General features: G+C 39.0%; 2 protein-coding genes across 7 annotated transcripts; both read right to left on the reverse strand.

Moving 5' to 3' along the window:
- Positions 1-216: 216 nt before the first annotated feature.
- LOC135625595 (rhamnogalacturonan I rhamnosyltransferase 1-like) lies at positions 217-4,756 on the reverse strand. The gene is made up of 8 exons (XM_065130597.1): positions 3,800-4,756; positions 2,948-3,015; positions 2,743-2,831; positions 2,457-2,622; positions 2,073-2,362; positions 1,786-1,990; positions 1,546-1,703; positions 217-932 (listed from the first exon to the last, which is right to left on the reverse strand). The coding sequence occupies exons 1-8, from the start codon at positions 4,128-4,130 to the stop codon at positions 644-646; spliced, it is 1,596 nt and encodes a 531-aa protein (XP_064986669.1). The 5' UTR covers positions 4,131-4,756; the 3' UTR covers positions 217-643.
- A 3,028-nt stretch (positions 4,757-7,784) lies between these two features.
- Positions 7,785-14,191, reverse strand: LOC135581364 (zinc finger protein CONSTANS-LIKE 10-like). 6 transcript variants are annotated; one of them, XR_010492127.1, is made up of 7 exons: positions 14,056-14,191; positions 12,352-12,961; positions 11,262-11,486; positions 9,707-10,011; positions 8,421-8,542; positions 8,244-8,320; positions 7,785-8,154 (listed from the first exon to the last, which is right to left on the reverse strand). XR_010492127.1 is itself a non-coding variant. In XM_065130599.1 (6 exons), coding segments are annotated over exons 2-6 (1,203 nt in total). In that variant the 5' UTR covers positions 12,901-12,961; positions 14,056-14,191; the 3' UTR covers positions 7,785-8,318. The 6 variants fall into 6 exon arrangements, 2 of the variants coding, with proteins under 2 accessions (XP_064986671.1, XP_064986670.1); XR_010492126.1 differs by having other exon boundaries at positions 8,240-8,320; XR_010492125.1 differs by having other exon boundaries at positions 8,244-8,542.
- Between the last annotated feature and the right edge of the window lie 746 nt (positions 14,192-14,937).

A 14,937-nucleotide genomic window follows, 5' to 3' on the forward strand; every position in this document is an offset into this window, starting at 1 on the left:
ATGCAGTAGTGATTAAGACAAAATTTACTACCTCAAAGATTCCAAGCATCTACACGATCCAAATCACCAGAATACTTTTCCTGTAATCTGTGCCAAAAGAGAGTTCAGTATATGTATCGTCTACTCAATGAACATACATGAGTTTTATGACAAGGGCTTCATAGTAGCTAAACCGCACAGACACAATTTAACCGATCACCATATTAATACACAATTTAACCATGTAATAATTCTTTTTCACCATTTAACTCCATCCACTGGAATAAAAGTCTGATTTGCAAGTGATTCAATACCATCAGAGATAGAAAAGGGGGTTAACTTTCAACAAGGTACTGAATTCAGATAGATAGATAGATAGATAGATAGATAGTTGATAATTCTCTGTTCCATCTCCTGCCCTGTACATGCAACTGAATATTTACCTCGGTGTGATCCTGCTCTTCTCTTACTTGAACACAGTCATCTTTCTATACAAGAATTGGTTTTATTTTAAAGAATTAAAAAGATATGTAATAAATATGTATATTCAGCAGCTGCACGAATGAACCTCGGATGCAACAACCTCTTTGCATTGCATCAGTCCTTTCGAAGCAAAATCTCCTCTTTTTCAATCTTGGTCGACGTGTATAACCTTCATGAAGGATTAGGCTAATGGTGTTCTCGATAGATTAGTACCATCATGGTGAACTAGCGATGTCCATGGCTTATCAGGCTGTTGAAGGCACTCTTGGGGATTGGCATAGAAGTAGTCCTCTTCCTTGGGTCTATCAGGAATCACCACTCTTCTGGTAGGCCTTCCCATTCGGTTAGCATGAGTTGCCTTAACTGATGAAGAGAAGTCATCCCATCCTAATGTTCCATTGTTGTACTGATCGATCAGCTCAACCAGGAGCTTTCGATCCAAAGTAATAGTCTTCTTGAAACCCAAGTATCTGCAAATTATATAAAGGAAAGATATAATCTTAGAGAAATCCCAGTTTGATCGAGAAAAATGTAAAATAATAAGCAAAAGAAACAACTTTTTCCAGTCTTGTGCTAGGACCTTTGATAAATGCTAAGAGGTGGAGGATCTAAGCCACTATTACTTCCGAAAAAAAGAAAGAGTATCATGCCAGATAACTCCTCAACTGGTCGGAATTGGCTGGACAATACCTTTTATAAATTATACTCAACAAAAAGATCCAATCTGATATTAAGAATTCAACGTAACACTGGTTTTCATTTCTCCGGATATAGCATCAGTTTTAACATCTGCATACTCAAGGTTTAATATACTCATCTCAGACATTTTACTACAAGGGTTCTGGTATGCTAACACTACAAAGGCATTTTTTGCTGGCATAATAGAGAAGCTTTTGTGTGTCAATACAACAGAGATCTGGTGGTCCTATGTAACATTTTATCAGATGATTGTCAACTGTGGTACCACCTACATGGATGAAGAGAAAATTTCATCCATCGAATTAGCCAAGTCTAGAGTGAATCAAACAAATAAGGTCCATGATTGGCCAATAGATATCGGTGATGAGACACGAATAGAAGTACCTGCGATGGCCCTCAACCACTTTAGCCATGTTACCATCATATGTAGGTATGAAGACATCACTCTCCAAAGAAACCATATAATCTAATGCTGCCATTTGTGAGGAGTGATTTTGGAAATATCCAAGGTCCGAGGGCCCTAGCAATATTTCCTTCCTCACCTGTTCATCAATTTAAAAATTAATCGGGCAAAATAAAAACCAAAAGGTAGATAACTGAATAAAAACTACAGTTTACACTCACCACATTTGGATAAGCATCAGAAAGGGCAGCCATTCTCCTTTTTCCACCATATATTTCTCCCGCAGCAATATACACTTGGATATTGCGATCAATATCCAGTGCCCCCAAAATCAGAGCAGTTTCTTCTGGTGTTAAAGGGCAGAGACCATCTTTCCTTTTCAGTTCAGAGTTGATAACTTTCTCTTTCCACCACGGATATGCATATCTGTGATGATTAGCTACTCGAAGTCACTCATCAAAACCTAAACAATCCACCAGAAAAGCACAAAACAAAGAAATATGTATACCTCATTCTTGTCAGCTCTTCTGCCTCTTCAATAGTGCAACCATGAGTACATCCAGAGAAAGCCAGCATGTCCATTTCATATCGTAAATGGAGAACCAAAAAAGGGCCATTTTGACGCAAAATTCTGATTACCCGCCTCCCCAACTCTTCAATCTCAGAGGTGAATCTCAGAGCAGCATAGTTCACTCGGCAACGCAACTTCTGGATCTCTAAAGGCAGACCATTATTGGCAAGCCTTGCATCTGTCCTGTTGAAGTGCACAATCTTGTGCTTCTTTATCAAAGGAAGAATCTGGTTGCAAGATAAATATTACAGTCAGAAGACCTGTAATATCATTGTTATTAAATACCTCTGTTTCCTATCATGATTAGAAAGGCATACCGACCTGATTTTGGTAATAAGAGATATCAGACCAGCTAACAGGTGGCATAGAGTACACCATTCCCAGCTCAGCCCTCCTTTTTAGTCTTGGTGGCAATTCTTTTAAAATTCTTACCTCATCTCTCAACGAAGCGGTAAAATGGTCAACATCAAAAATGTCTTGGAACTCACTGTCACATCAAGCAATGAATAGTTCTAGTAAGTATTAATAAAAGGTCAAGTTTGCATCTATCTCATCAAGTTATGAAAGACCAACCCTATGAGATATTAGGTTAGAAGGACATACACACCTAGGATCGGCCCAAAATGATGATTTATCCAATTCTGGTACTATGAGTGTCACGTTCAAATATCTTGCAATAGCAACCATATCACAAATCTGAAGACATTATCGTGTCATCAGTAAATTGCAAAGCAGATGGAACATCAAATTGCTTGAGATAGGGAGCAAAACAAATTCGAAATTGACCACTAACAGTTTAATTGAATCCTTACCGCTCCTCGCATCTGATTAAGCCCACCGTTGCATGAGACCATTACATACCCATTGTTTCTGTAGATTCCTATACGTGAATGCATCAGAAATTCCAAATGAGAAAATAACTATATCAAATATCGGCAAGAGTCAGGACAATCCAATCCAACCAAACAAGTAAGCTTCACCATATATTTAATTAACATAGTTAAAAATTACATTATTTTAGCGATAGCAAGGTTGTCAAATGACTCAAAAAATGCGCATGACATACATGGGCATGTCACCATAAGGTAGAGACGACATCATTAGTGATGATTTAAAGGTAAAATTGTGCCACCACGAAGGGATTAAACACAAATAGTAGCAAACGAATAGAATATCCTATTTCGGAGTCTCACCTTTCGGTGGGGACCAGCCAGAAATTTGGAGCACATAGCCAGCTCGAAATTGATGGTACACCAATTATTGCTAGCTAATTAATAAAAAGAAAAAAAAGAAAGAAACGATGAAAGAGCACAAGGTATCACCTCAATACCCTTAATTTGTCATAGATATGAAGTAAGGAACCAATTGGGTTGTATTAGAAATTAGCACAGAACAGGGAACCTAATGCTAAAATCAAAACCCAAATTCAAAGAGAACAGATTTCATCAACAAACACATGATATGCCAAGAAATCAAACTTTAATTCTTTTGTTTTGAATCAATCTCCCGTTTATACATCATATAACAAAGTGATCAAAGCAACTAAATGTATTAAAAATCTATAGGTACTATTATTTATATAGCAAGGGAAAACATGATGCTGAAAACTAATTAATGGTAAAGGTTTTCTTTGTTGATCGATGAGATGGGCACAAAGAACTCACTTTTGGGCGGAAGGACGATCTTCTCGACAACCGGAGTGACTTGTTTCAAGGAGAGCGGCGAAAACGAGGGGGTAAAGCAAGATGGCCAACCTTTCAAGACCCTCGGCCCCCATGTCCCCCCCAGGGCCGTCAGCTGGAGGACGCAGGTCCACAGCAGCACCGTCGTCATCGTCCGGATCATCCAAAGCTTTAGCTTGGACCTGCTCTTCAGCTTCTCCACCTTCCCCTCGCCTACGGGCTTCATCCCGTGGTGCCTTTCTCCTCTGCACTCAGATCCCATCGCCCTCTCGAACCGACACATCCTCTGAATCCAATATGCACCGCGCCCCATATACAACAACTCTAGAACAAATCCCTTCCCTCTCCAATCGTCGAAACCTCATCTAAAACCAGAAAAGACGCCTTTTTTTTCCCTCTATTTTCCTTCAACATCGACGATAGACCAATCAATCTCACCTTAGCACTTAATGCAGCTTCGCAGGATGAATCAAAACTCCGAAACACTTTATATCGCCTTTGCAAAACACTCCAATCTTCCAATCGAAAATTATCTTTTCAAACTAAAATCCACCCAGAAACAAATTGCCAAAAAAAGGATCTTTTTCCCACGTTAGGCAACCACCTGCTGCTGGCTCATGCAGCAACGAAGGATCTCCAACCGCAATAAGCCACGGCGAGATGCCCAAATAAGACCAAAGGACTTGGTATATTGATGGGAGGCAATAAGAGGCGACAGGCTGGATTTGGAGGGACTCGGCAGGCGATTACGGCGGCGGAACAGACTATGCGTCCGGAGATGTCAAGAGGAGGCAGCAGAGGTGGATTGGCTTCTGCCGTTCCTCCGCATTGCGATCCAGGAGATGAAGGGCTTGTCGCCTTTGGAGGGATGAAGAAGGGAAGGAGGATTCGGCGTCGGTGGCGTAATATCATGACACTACTGACGCGGTCTGGCAATCCGTACGTCTCTCTCTCTCTCTCTCTCTCTCTCTCCTCCCCCTCTCTGACCTCTAACCGCGGTTGGATTGTGGACGGAGAATGATTCTTGAACCTGTCACGGACGTAACTGATCTCACACTGGAATCGGGTCCCACAGAGGCCCCGATGGCTTATCCAATGAAAAATCGGGTACACAGGGAGGAGCAAGACGTATCTCTCCGGATTTAGATTCCTAAATCTCGGGCCAAAGGGGCTCGGTAGACCCAATTCACGTGTGCCAGCTCACTGGAATGGGCCCGCCGTCCAATCAACGAGCTGATGAAGACGCGTGGAAGAATCAGACGGAGTATGGACGAGAAAGGAAGCCGAAACAACAACAAAACAAAAAAAGAATTATTATTTCCCTTTCTCGGCCGAATTACCAAAAAAGCCCTAAAGAGCCCGTTGGGGAACGGCAACCCGACTTAGATCACGATTCGGATCCGCCGATGCGGAAGCGCCCGGCCCTCGAGTCGTGAGTTAAGCCGGCGAGTAGAAGGACGTTAAAAATAAGAAGATGCTCAAAGCTCTTGAATAATACATAAATAAATAGGGGCTCGATTATAATAAAAGAAATAGGAAAATGAACAATGAGCTTTTAATTATCTGCCTTCTTTTTAAGTTAAAGAATTCTCACTTTGCTGCTTTTAAGATAAAAAGTAATTATAAAATTTTAAAGAAGAGAATTTCTAGCTAAAAATGCTTTTTTGATCAGAGTAAAGGATCTTTCTTTTTATTAATAAATAAAAATAATAATATTTGTTATACTTTGCTTAATTTAATAATAACTACCCTCACTTAATAATAATAATTTATTATTATTATTATTATTATTATTATTATTATTATTATTATTATTATTACAATTAAACCAACTATTAAGTGCATGAGTCACTCTTGCGGTTAGGAATTCTCTTTTGTTAATAATACCTATTTATTATACGTGTAAGTTGTAGGCTGCTTGGAGACAAAAATTCTCATTATACCTATTATACCTATTAATTCTCATTCATTCATTCGTCCCCACTATTTTTGCATCATCTCTATCACATGAGATAAGATGGGGATGGTTGATGATCCGACGTGAAGCTACCATTCATTCGAGTGGTGCGCATGCCAAGGAAGCAACAAAACGTGGAGAGAAGAGGTGGTGGTGGTGGGAGGAATATTACTCTTCTTCTCTTGTTATTTCGATGACCATCGAAGGAAAAGCTCTCGTCTTAGTCGCATCCTCTCGAACGTGACCACCACCACCACCACCTCTTCGCCCATTTTCGGTCAACGCAAACGAAAAGAAAGAGAAGAGCGATGTAGTCACGAGGTCAAACTTCACACAAGCATCCTCCGGTCGACCCAAGAGCTAATAAGCCTGTGGCCACGGCACAAGTAGAGCACCCATTTGCATGGTCACACCTATATCTATCTTTCTTTTTCTTCCTTTTTCTAGACAAGAAAAAAATTATATTACTTTGGCCGTATGCTACGTTTTGATGTTTTTGCTCGTTAGGACACAAAATCAAGGAGTAATGTTCTCAAATTGCAGCGACGTCTCGATGCTAAACATTCTCATGTATATGGAGGATGTCTTCCTTTTACATTATTCCTGGAACAAACGAAGGTCAATCCATCGAAAAGAGGATGTGATCCACAAAAAACGTGAGTTGGTGTGTGTCTTACTACTGAGACTTACTAGCGTTCTACGAGTTTGTATGCTTGCGATGGAGGGAGGATATGCTTACTTGCGATGGAGGGAGAGGTAAGAGAAAAAGTCAGTCAACGGCACACTCGTTCCTTCGCTTCCACACTACCACACCTCGAATGTGGCATCGCAAAAGTCTCATCTGCGGTACTCGTGCTATATAAAACAATCTCAATTGGCTGCATCAATCGCAAAAGTCAATCCATGAAACTTTGCCGGCATCTCATTTATTTATCTCCATCCATATACACAACTTTGATGGAAGATAGCTTATGATTGAGGTGATATCGGCCTAAAAGACAGACGGTTAACCATAAACCCATCAAATAACCAAAAGAAACAATTAAGTTAAATATAAACCCTTAAAGAACTCTTCTTTTTTCTTCTTCTTCTTCTTTTATTAGATTAGATTTTTTACCATAAGAAAATAATGATAGTGACCGACTAATGTTTTCTTCTTCTTCTTCTTCTTCTTCTTTTATTACGAAAGATATGATTAGATTTTTTACCATAAGAAAATAAGAGTGTTCAGATTCCTTGCATTACAGTTACACCCATATATAAGGTAGGTAAAAAAATTTTTTAGCCTTTGATTTCATTGTCTCATTCTAACAAGAGAATGGGTGACAACCGAGATGCATATTATCTTATTCTAACTTTGTATAAGCATTATATTATCTTATTCTAGTTTTGTATAAGTATTATATTATCTTATTCTAGTTTTGTATAAGCATTACATTATCTTATTCTAGCTTTGTATAAGCATTACATTATCTTATTCTAGCTTTGTATAAGTATTATTGGATTCTCAAAGTCAGTGTAGAAAAATATATATATATATTTGAAGGAAAAAATCATCATACGATCGATGCCCGTATGTCTTTGGATCTTGATAGAGAAAATAGTCAACGATGAGAAGAAAGAAAAATGACATTTTGATTTTAGATATGGCTCACAAGATTAACATATCGGAGAAACTTACGGGTAGTTTTCAGATTCCACAAGAGAGAGGTCTTAGTGGCCCATCTTACACTAAGAAATCATTCATTGATGATGATGATGATGGCCACATAACTTGTCTGTTCTCAAGATTGCTTGCAGGTAAGAACAGCGGGATCCACGGAGCGTAATGTGTCTTGGATGGGTCCGTGGTAAATGCCAGAGAAGGATTTGCTCCTGGACCAAGCTGCTTTAAATGAGTGTATGATAAGAACAACCGTAACATTAGCATCAGGCTGGGAAATCATGGATGCATCATAGCATTCTCACTCTCAACAGCTGTGAAAACACACATCTAGTAGAAAGAAGCACTGGTGTAAAGACACTGTATTTTCAAAGCATGTCTCTGGGGCAGGAAAGCAAGCTTCATAGCCCTGAAGCCATGGCTTAAAAGGTATATATATTTACAAGTGAAAAAGTAAGTTTCTCTCCGATCCTCTTGATGCATATACAACTAGTATACTTTCACTAGTGAATAGAAAGATAGATACAAGGTGTTCTCAATCAGTATAGTTATCTACACATCTTTTTATGGTAGTCATCTGAAGTGAAACCGAATCTGGCATCAAGGCACTGCAGGGAGCTCATGGCACACCAATGCCAATGAACTGATACCAGCTCTTGAATGGACTGGTCAAGTGCTTTCCTTCTCCAAAATTTTAGCACATATATGCACCAGCCTCTGTTCAGAGAAATATTGAAGGACAACCATGTGCAAGATTAATGTGGTCATCCTTGAATACAATATTTGTAATCTGGAGATTTACCTACGTAGCTTAGAAAGCACTAACTCTATATCCAGCATATCCGGTTGCTGTCAGATTGCTAATCTTCTGTTCCATTAAATCCTTCATAATGGATGATGGGCAACCGATGTCAGTTTTCGGTTTCTCAAAATATATAAATAAAGATTAACATCATAGTCACCAAAATATTGATGTACTCAACAGATTGTTTGGGAGAGTGGATCGTAGTCGTAAGCTTCACCGGCTTTGACAAAGCGCCCCTTCACCCGTCTTCTGCCATCTGCCCTAGCCTTACGCAAAGCATACCTGATTTTTTTCTCAAACCTGTTGAACATGAAAGAGAAAAAAAGAGCATGAAATTTAGTGGCATACCCATGAAATATGATCATTGAGTAATATTTCTAAACCACAAACTGAATCTGTGTACATGCAAAGTTCATATTTAATTGGACTTAAAAAAGATCCAATAGTTAGCACATATAAGTGGTACATGCTTAAGCGAAGATATTCATGTTTTGAGAGTATTTGCTACACAAAGAGGACGTTTGCTTGCAAGTAATGACCAGTTTAAGTTACAAGAAATCCCTGTCCTCACTGGCATAACGAAGCAGATTTATAATAATCCTACATCTTAATCCACATACTCTTTCTCCTTCCCATTTTCAATATTAACTATAACTGAAGGAGTGTCAGAAATTATAGACATATATATAGGATCTTTCTTCTCAATTGTAGGTGGCTAAGAACAACATAAATCCCTCCTAATAGCATCACTATCTTCTGTTATGTTAAAATGCACCATCTTAAAAAAGAATGTCTATTAGTTGCATAAAAAAGTCCCTTTTTAAGGTTCAGCTAGGAGGTGACCGGTTCTGGAACCGCAGTTTCGATTCTGCAAAATTGAGAACCGGAACCCGGACCGGTTCTAGGTAGTTTCAGCTCTGATTCAGTCCACCGGTTTCGATTGATTAAAAAACAAAAAAAATAAATTACTCCAAGATTCAACCTCACGTCATTAGGCTTTAAGCTTAAAGTACTAACAAAAAAAATAAATTAAAAAGCAAAAAAAAAAAAAAATAACCACTACACCATACAACTTATTTATGTTTTATTCCTTTTTTTTTCATATTTATCTGGTTTGGATCTGCCAGTTCTGGTTCCAGTTCCAAGTTCTAGGAATCGGAACCTCCAGTTCAGTTTGGAACCACTGAACCGTTGATCCGGTTCTGGGCAGGTTCGAACCGAACCGTGGTCACCCTTAGTTCAGTCACCAGGAAATTCAAAAGTGTAACAATGCGTCTGCTTTGGCACATCGCATCATCAAACAATATGAATCCATGGCAGATAGAGTTACCTTTTCTTTGCAAGTTGCAAAATCTAAGCTCAGCAACCAGAGGTCTAAAGTGATATATGACAGGTGTTTATTCATGAAACTCGAAGCATAGAGATTCTGTGAAGTCGCCATTGCTACTCATGGTCTGAACTTACTTGCGTGCTTTCTTCTTTTCTTTGTAACGCATGAGAGCACTTTCCCTGCTGGATGCAGGCAATGAGGAGCTTTCTCGACCAGTATGGTACCAAGGCGGCTCACCTATTACAAGCATTCCTGACATCCCACAATCCTGATACTCTCTAGCACTGCTTTCACCAGTCATACCAGAAAAGGAAAATGTTATAGTGGATTGAACTTGGTGCCCTGTTATAACCAGGCTAGAATCTTCATGTCCTCCTGGATTTGACATCACGGAATCAGCAGATAATACATTCCTGCATGTTGCTTGCATTTGTTTAACCTGCCCAGAAAAATGACGTCCAAGAATGATGATCAGGATAACATCAATGCTTCTTACTTGATGAAACAAAAAAAGAGAGAAAAAAATTAGCGCTGAACTTAATTAGCTCATGCTGCAATGGCAAATAAAAGCATGTGTTACGATTGAGAAGTTCCTCTTAATCAAGCAGCACATTCTTGTATTTGGACAAGTCTAACTGTCACTTTGTTGTTCTCGGATGCTGCTGCAACTAGTCAGTGCATTGTACAAAGCAAAAGTGTTCGTTGTCAGTAGTGTCAAGACAAACCTAATAAACTAGGAACTTATACTAGAATGGAACCCATGCCATATTCAGGCAGTTTGACTAAGGAAAACCATGCTAGGGTTGTTAAGCATCACCCTGGAAATAAATTGACATGGTCTGTTTGATGTCAGTAGTGTCAATACAAACCTAATAAACTAGGAACTTTATACTAGAATGGAACCCATGCCATATTCAGGTAGTTTGACTAAGGAAAACCATGCTTAGGTTGTTAAGCATCACCCTGGAAATAAATTAACATGGTCCTTTGACAAAAAAGAGTTTTCCCTAAATTAAGTGACACACATTTGCTCTTGTAAATTATCAACCCCGTAAGGTGCAGTATATGTTGGATTATACAGGGTTGCTAAAAATTTGCCATCTCTTGAGTAAAAACTTCAAAACAAGAATGTAGGATTGTATCAGTCAGTGTTCAGTGACAAGATTGGTGGGACACCCGATCAAGTCATTCAGATCGTAATTGGCATAAAAGAATAAAGAAAACTTCACAAATAGAACTGAAAAATAAAAAGAATCTAAAAAATCATGAAATAAAAAAACCAGGTATTTCTCTAAATAAATAATTGCTTGGTTTGAGGTTTTTACATTATAGCATTTATCTCTGCCCTGCTATTGATTCCAGTTCTATCAAATTACTGTTCAGACAACACTGCCTCTTCCATGAGCTATACATTTAAAAGGTGACAGGTGCTGAAAGTATTTATATATGAAATAGTGTAAAAACTAATATAGATCCTTTCTGCTAGACATATGGCCTACAAAACGTCGTTCCCAATATGTGGCAACAAGCCAAAAGATAGATTAGGTAATTCGTAGAGCTAGTATGCACCCAATAAAGAAGCTGGGCAGATGAATGACCCCATTGCAAGCAGTAAACAAGAATTTAAAAAAGATTTTCTTATTGTTTTCATTTCCCAATGCGCTATAACAGGAAAAATGTTGCATATACCTCTTCAGCAAATTCGCCATCGCAAATGGAATTGGAAGTGGAGTTTTCCTTCATATCAAAATAACTATCAATTCCAGCATCATCAAAAAGATCCCCTGTTTGGTCACGAGATACACCAAAGAATTCTTCATAATTCTCAAATGTCATGTCTACATCACCCACAGCGAGATCTTCATAGAAGTCATCTTTGCATAATGCAATTTCTTCTGTCCCGGGACAACTTATCTGCACATAAGTAAGCCTTAAAAGCAATTAGCAATCACATTAGTGAAGAATTTTCTAAGATATGCTCAATTGTAAACCATGAGAGCAACCATTCCCTTGAATTTCTCAGATATTGTTCATCAAATAAAAGCACTGATTTTCTTCATATTTTTCAGAGCTGAAAAACAATCTTGGTGGAAAAGTGTATCAACTATATCAAACAATAAAAAGACAAAAAATGAATGCCATATATTCTAATAGAAGTTTCTGCAACGACAATCTAGATATGCCAGAATTCAATAACATCATTGTAGCATTCGTTACTAAGCAGAACAAAGTTATAACTTGCACTAATCAAGAATGCTTGCGTATTCAAGAAGCACTTCTTTATTTTCCATGAACACTCAGTTTTAAATAGTATGCAAAGAAGAAAATAATAAAAGAGATAAAAATGAAAGCCTAAGCAGTACAAAGTTCTAACTTGCACTAATCAAGAGTACATGCATATTCAAGAAGCACTTCTTTATTTTAAGAATATTCCATGAACACTCAGTTTTAAATAGTATGCAAAGAAGAAAATAATAAAAGAGATAAAAATGAAAGCCCTTGGGTGATCATAAAATAAAAATGCAAGAGGGAATCTAGCAATCTGATACAGATGCTTTGCAGTGGGCAGATAAAGGATACACCACATCTATATGCTTATTACGAATAATCATCAATTATCAATAAAAGAATAACATCAACTATCAACTTTGTGGAGAGAAGCTCCATCTAAAAAAGTATAAGGACTTTTGCATTCTACAACATCATGCACAATAAATAGGCATCTCAATGGACTCAGTAGCATGAAGCTGCTAGTATGCATTTGAAAATCCTAATGCACCTTGGATGTAGAATTCATCGAACCAGCTGGTAGATCAGCAACACAAGAAAAAGCATTTACTGCAGATGACTCGGGATTGGTCCTGTTATCATTTGTCTCTAGAGTGCTGCCAATATTAATAGTGCTGCTGTCCTCTGGTGGTCTCCAACAATTGATAGCACTGTTCTCATTAATAGTCATCAATCCCTGCTCACAATCAGGCTCTGTCATATCAGGAAACTCAAAGAAGGACCAAATTCTAGAAAACTCTGCAGCTGATGGGCAGCCTGAGTAGCAGTTGATTGTTTGCCTCTTGTGTTCTGAAGTCAGAGCTGATCTACCATGATCATTCCAATCACAATTTTGGCAAAGTGAAGCATTTTCTTCTGTGCACCTTACTATAGCCGGTTGGGTGGTGCATCTATCGCATAATAGTGTACGTGAATGCCTCCGAGAAAGCGCATTTGCAGAATGCACATTACGATCACACGACAAGCATAAGGATGCAGCATCAGACCTGCAGTAGACAACAGATCTTCGCTCTGTGCAGAAATCACAAAGACGACCCATGCTTGGTTCACCGTGAAAAGATAGTTAACCAAATCAACACAGTGGGTTTCCAGAACAATTCCTGTAATATAAAACAAGTTTTTTCTTCTGTGAGAAACTTCATAAGCATCAAAGTCTCTAGAATCCGCAAGCAAAAAAAATCAAAGATTATATATATATATATATATATATATATATATATATATATATATATATATAGTATGTATATATATACATACAAAGATAACTCATCTTTATATATATATATATAGGACTTTAATCAACGAAAGAATCATCTTCAAAGCAATTACCCAAATTATGAAAGAAAGTTCACAGCACAGTACACCAGGGGAGGTGGACAACAAAGAAAACTCACCAACATGAGCACAGCCCTCCAATTTTATGATTCCCTTATTCAATTAGTTATTAGCCCCGAATCTTTAGTACCTGAAAGACTATTTCTGATCTAAAAAGTTTGTGGCATAACTTTCTTTTTCAACTCAGTCCTAACCAGAGGTAAAAGTGTACAATGAAAAAAAATATATATATATATTCAAGTTAACTGGAAGGAGAAATATCTTTTTAGACTTATATCATAAAGCATTAGAAATATCATCTCCAATATTTTGATGGACTTTAAGTAACTTTTTAGACTTAAAACAGCAGCTTAATCTTGAATCACACAGCTAATAATTTTCTTAAGAAAAAAACTTTACCCACATAAGAAATAAACTGATCTGAAGAGCCATATCGTTCTCTTTCCCAAGCCAGCAAGGCCACAATTGAATAATATATTCAACATAATCTTACTCAAGTTTCCATCAAATCCAAACATCCTACGGCAGAAGACAAGTAGCAAATCTTAAGACGAAATTAAAATGAAAAACCATATAAATCCGTAATTTACACCCCAAGCAGCAAAAAACAGAAAAGAGCAGACTTTTCTTCAACAACCAAATGAATTCCTCATTTCACCACAAGTTCCGCTATTGGCATCAGCACCCAAAACCAACAAAACATCAATAAAAAACAAAATTTTCCCACTTCAACATCGAATCATTGTTGAGTAACGCCTCAATATAGCAGAAAATTCCTAAAAAAGCACTCACTCTATGCTGCTGATACGCAAAATCGACAACAAGAGAAGATAAAAAAAGACTCTAATCAAGTCGTTACCGATCCCAAAAAGACTCTCCCGGACCGCAAGCTCCCTTTGCGTCCTTTGTCCCTGGCAACTGGAACAGAAACCCTAGCGTAGGATGAACGATTTGAGAAGATCCGATTCCCTTTGCGGAGTAAATTTAGATGGAGATGAGAGGAGGCAGACCCCCTGGAACTAAAAGCCGGGGGAGATATGTTTGGGTCCCACCGGGGCCCGCGAAAAGTGCACGGCCTTTGCACTTTCCGGTGGCATTACCGTAACAAAAGTGTCTTCGGAGGCTTATAGCAACATTTTATTCCACGTAAACACGGCACGCGACTAAGAGGAACGGTACACCGAACCCGCGGGAGACGTTCGATGGCCATAATACCCCCACATCCACACAAAATTAACCGAGCTGCCCATCTCGGCCATGATCGACAAGGCGGGGCCCAGTCATCAACAGTCATCCAATCAGTGAGCAGCGTCTGCCGTGACGGCGGGCTCCATTCGCTCGGTGTGCTTTCCTGATTCTTGAAGAAGAACCGTGGACGGATGTGATCGATTCTGTACGAAGTCGAGGCGAGAAACAGGCATAGCCGTCGGATGGGCAGTGCACGGATCGTGGTGGTGTCCGCATCGTCACCTTATCCGGAAAGGGAAGGGAGCACACAGAGAGCTGCGGGCGGACCACGGCGGTCGGATGAGAATCGGACGGCTCGGACGGGGGGATCACGCGTGCTGGCATTGTTATCCGTAGAGCGCTCGTAAAGCGCGCTGGAGCTGCTGTCGTGGCGACCGGAAGGTGGTGGGCGACGTTTGGCTGGAACGAGTGGATCAAAGTGGTGATGTCGGCATGATGAAAGAGCCTTGTGTAACTAAGATCGTCGTCGTCACCTCTGGAAAATTCTGTCTGC

This window comes from Musa acuminata, chromosome BXJ2-10, assembly GCF_036884655.1.
Source record: "Musa acuminata AAA Group cultivar baxijiao chromosome BXJ2-10, Cavendish_Baxijiao_AAA, whole genome shotgun sequence".
NCBI classification, from domain to species: domain Eukaryota; kingdom Viridiplantae; phylum Streptophyta; class Magnoliopsida; order Zingiberales; family Musaceae; genus Musa; species Musa acuminata.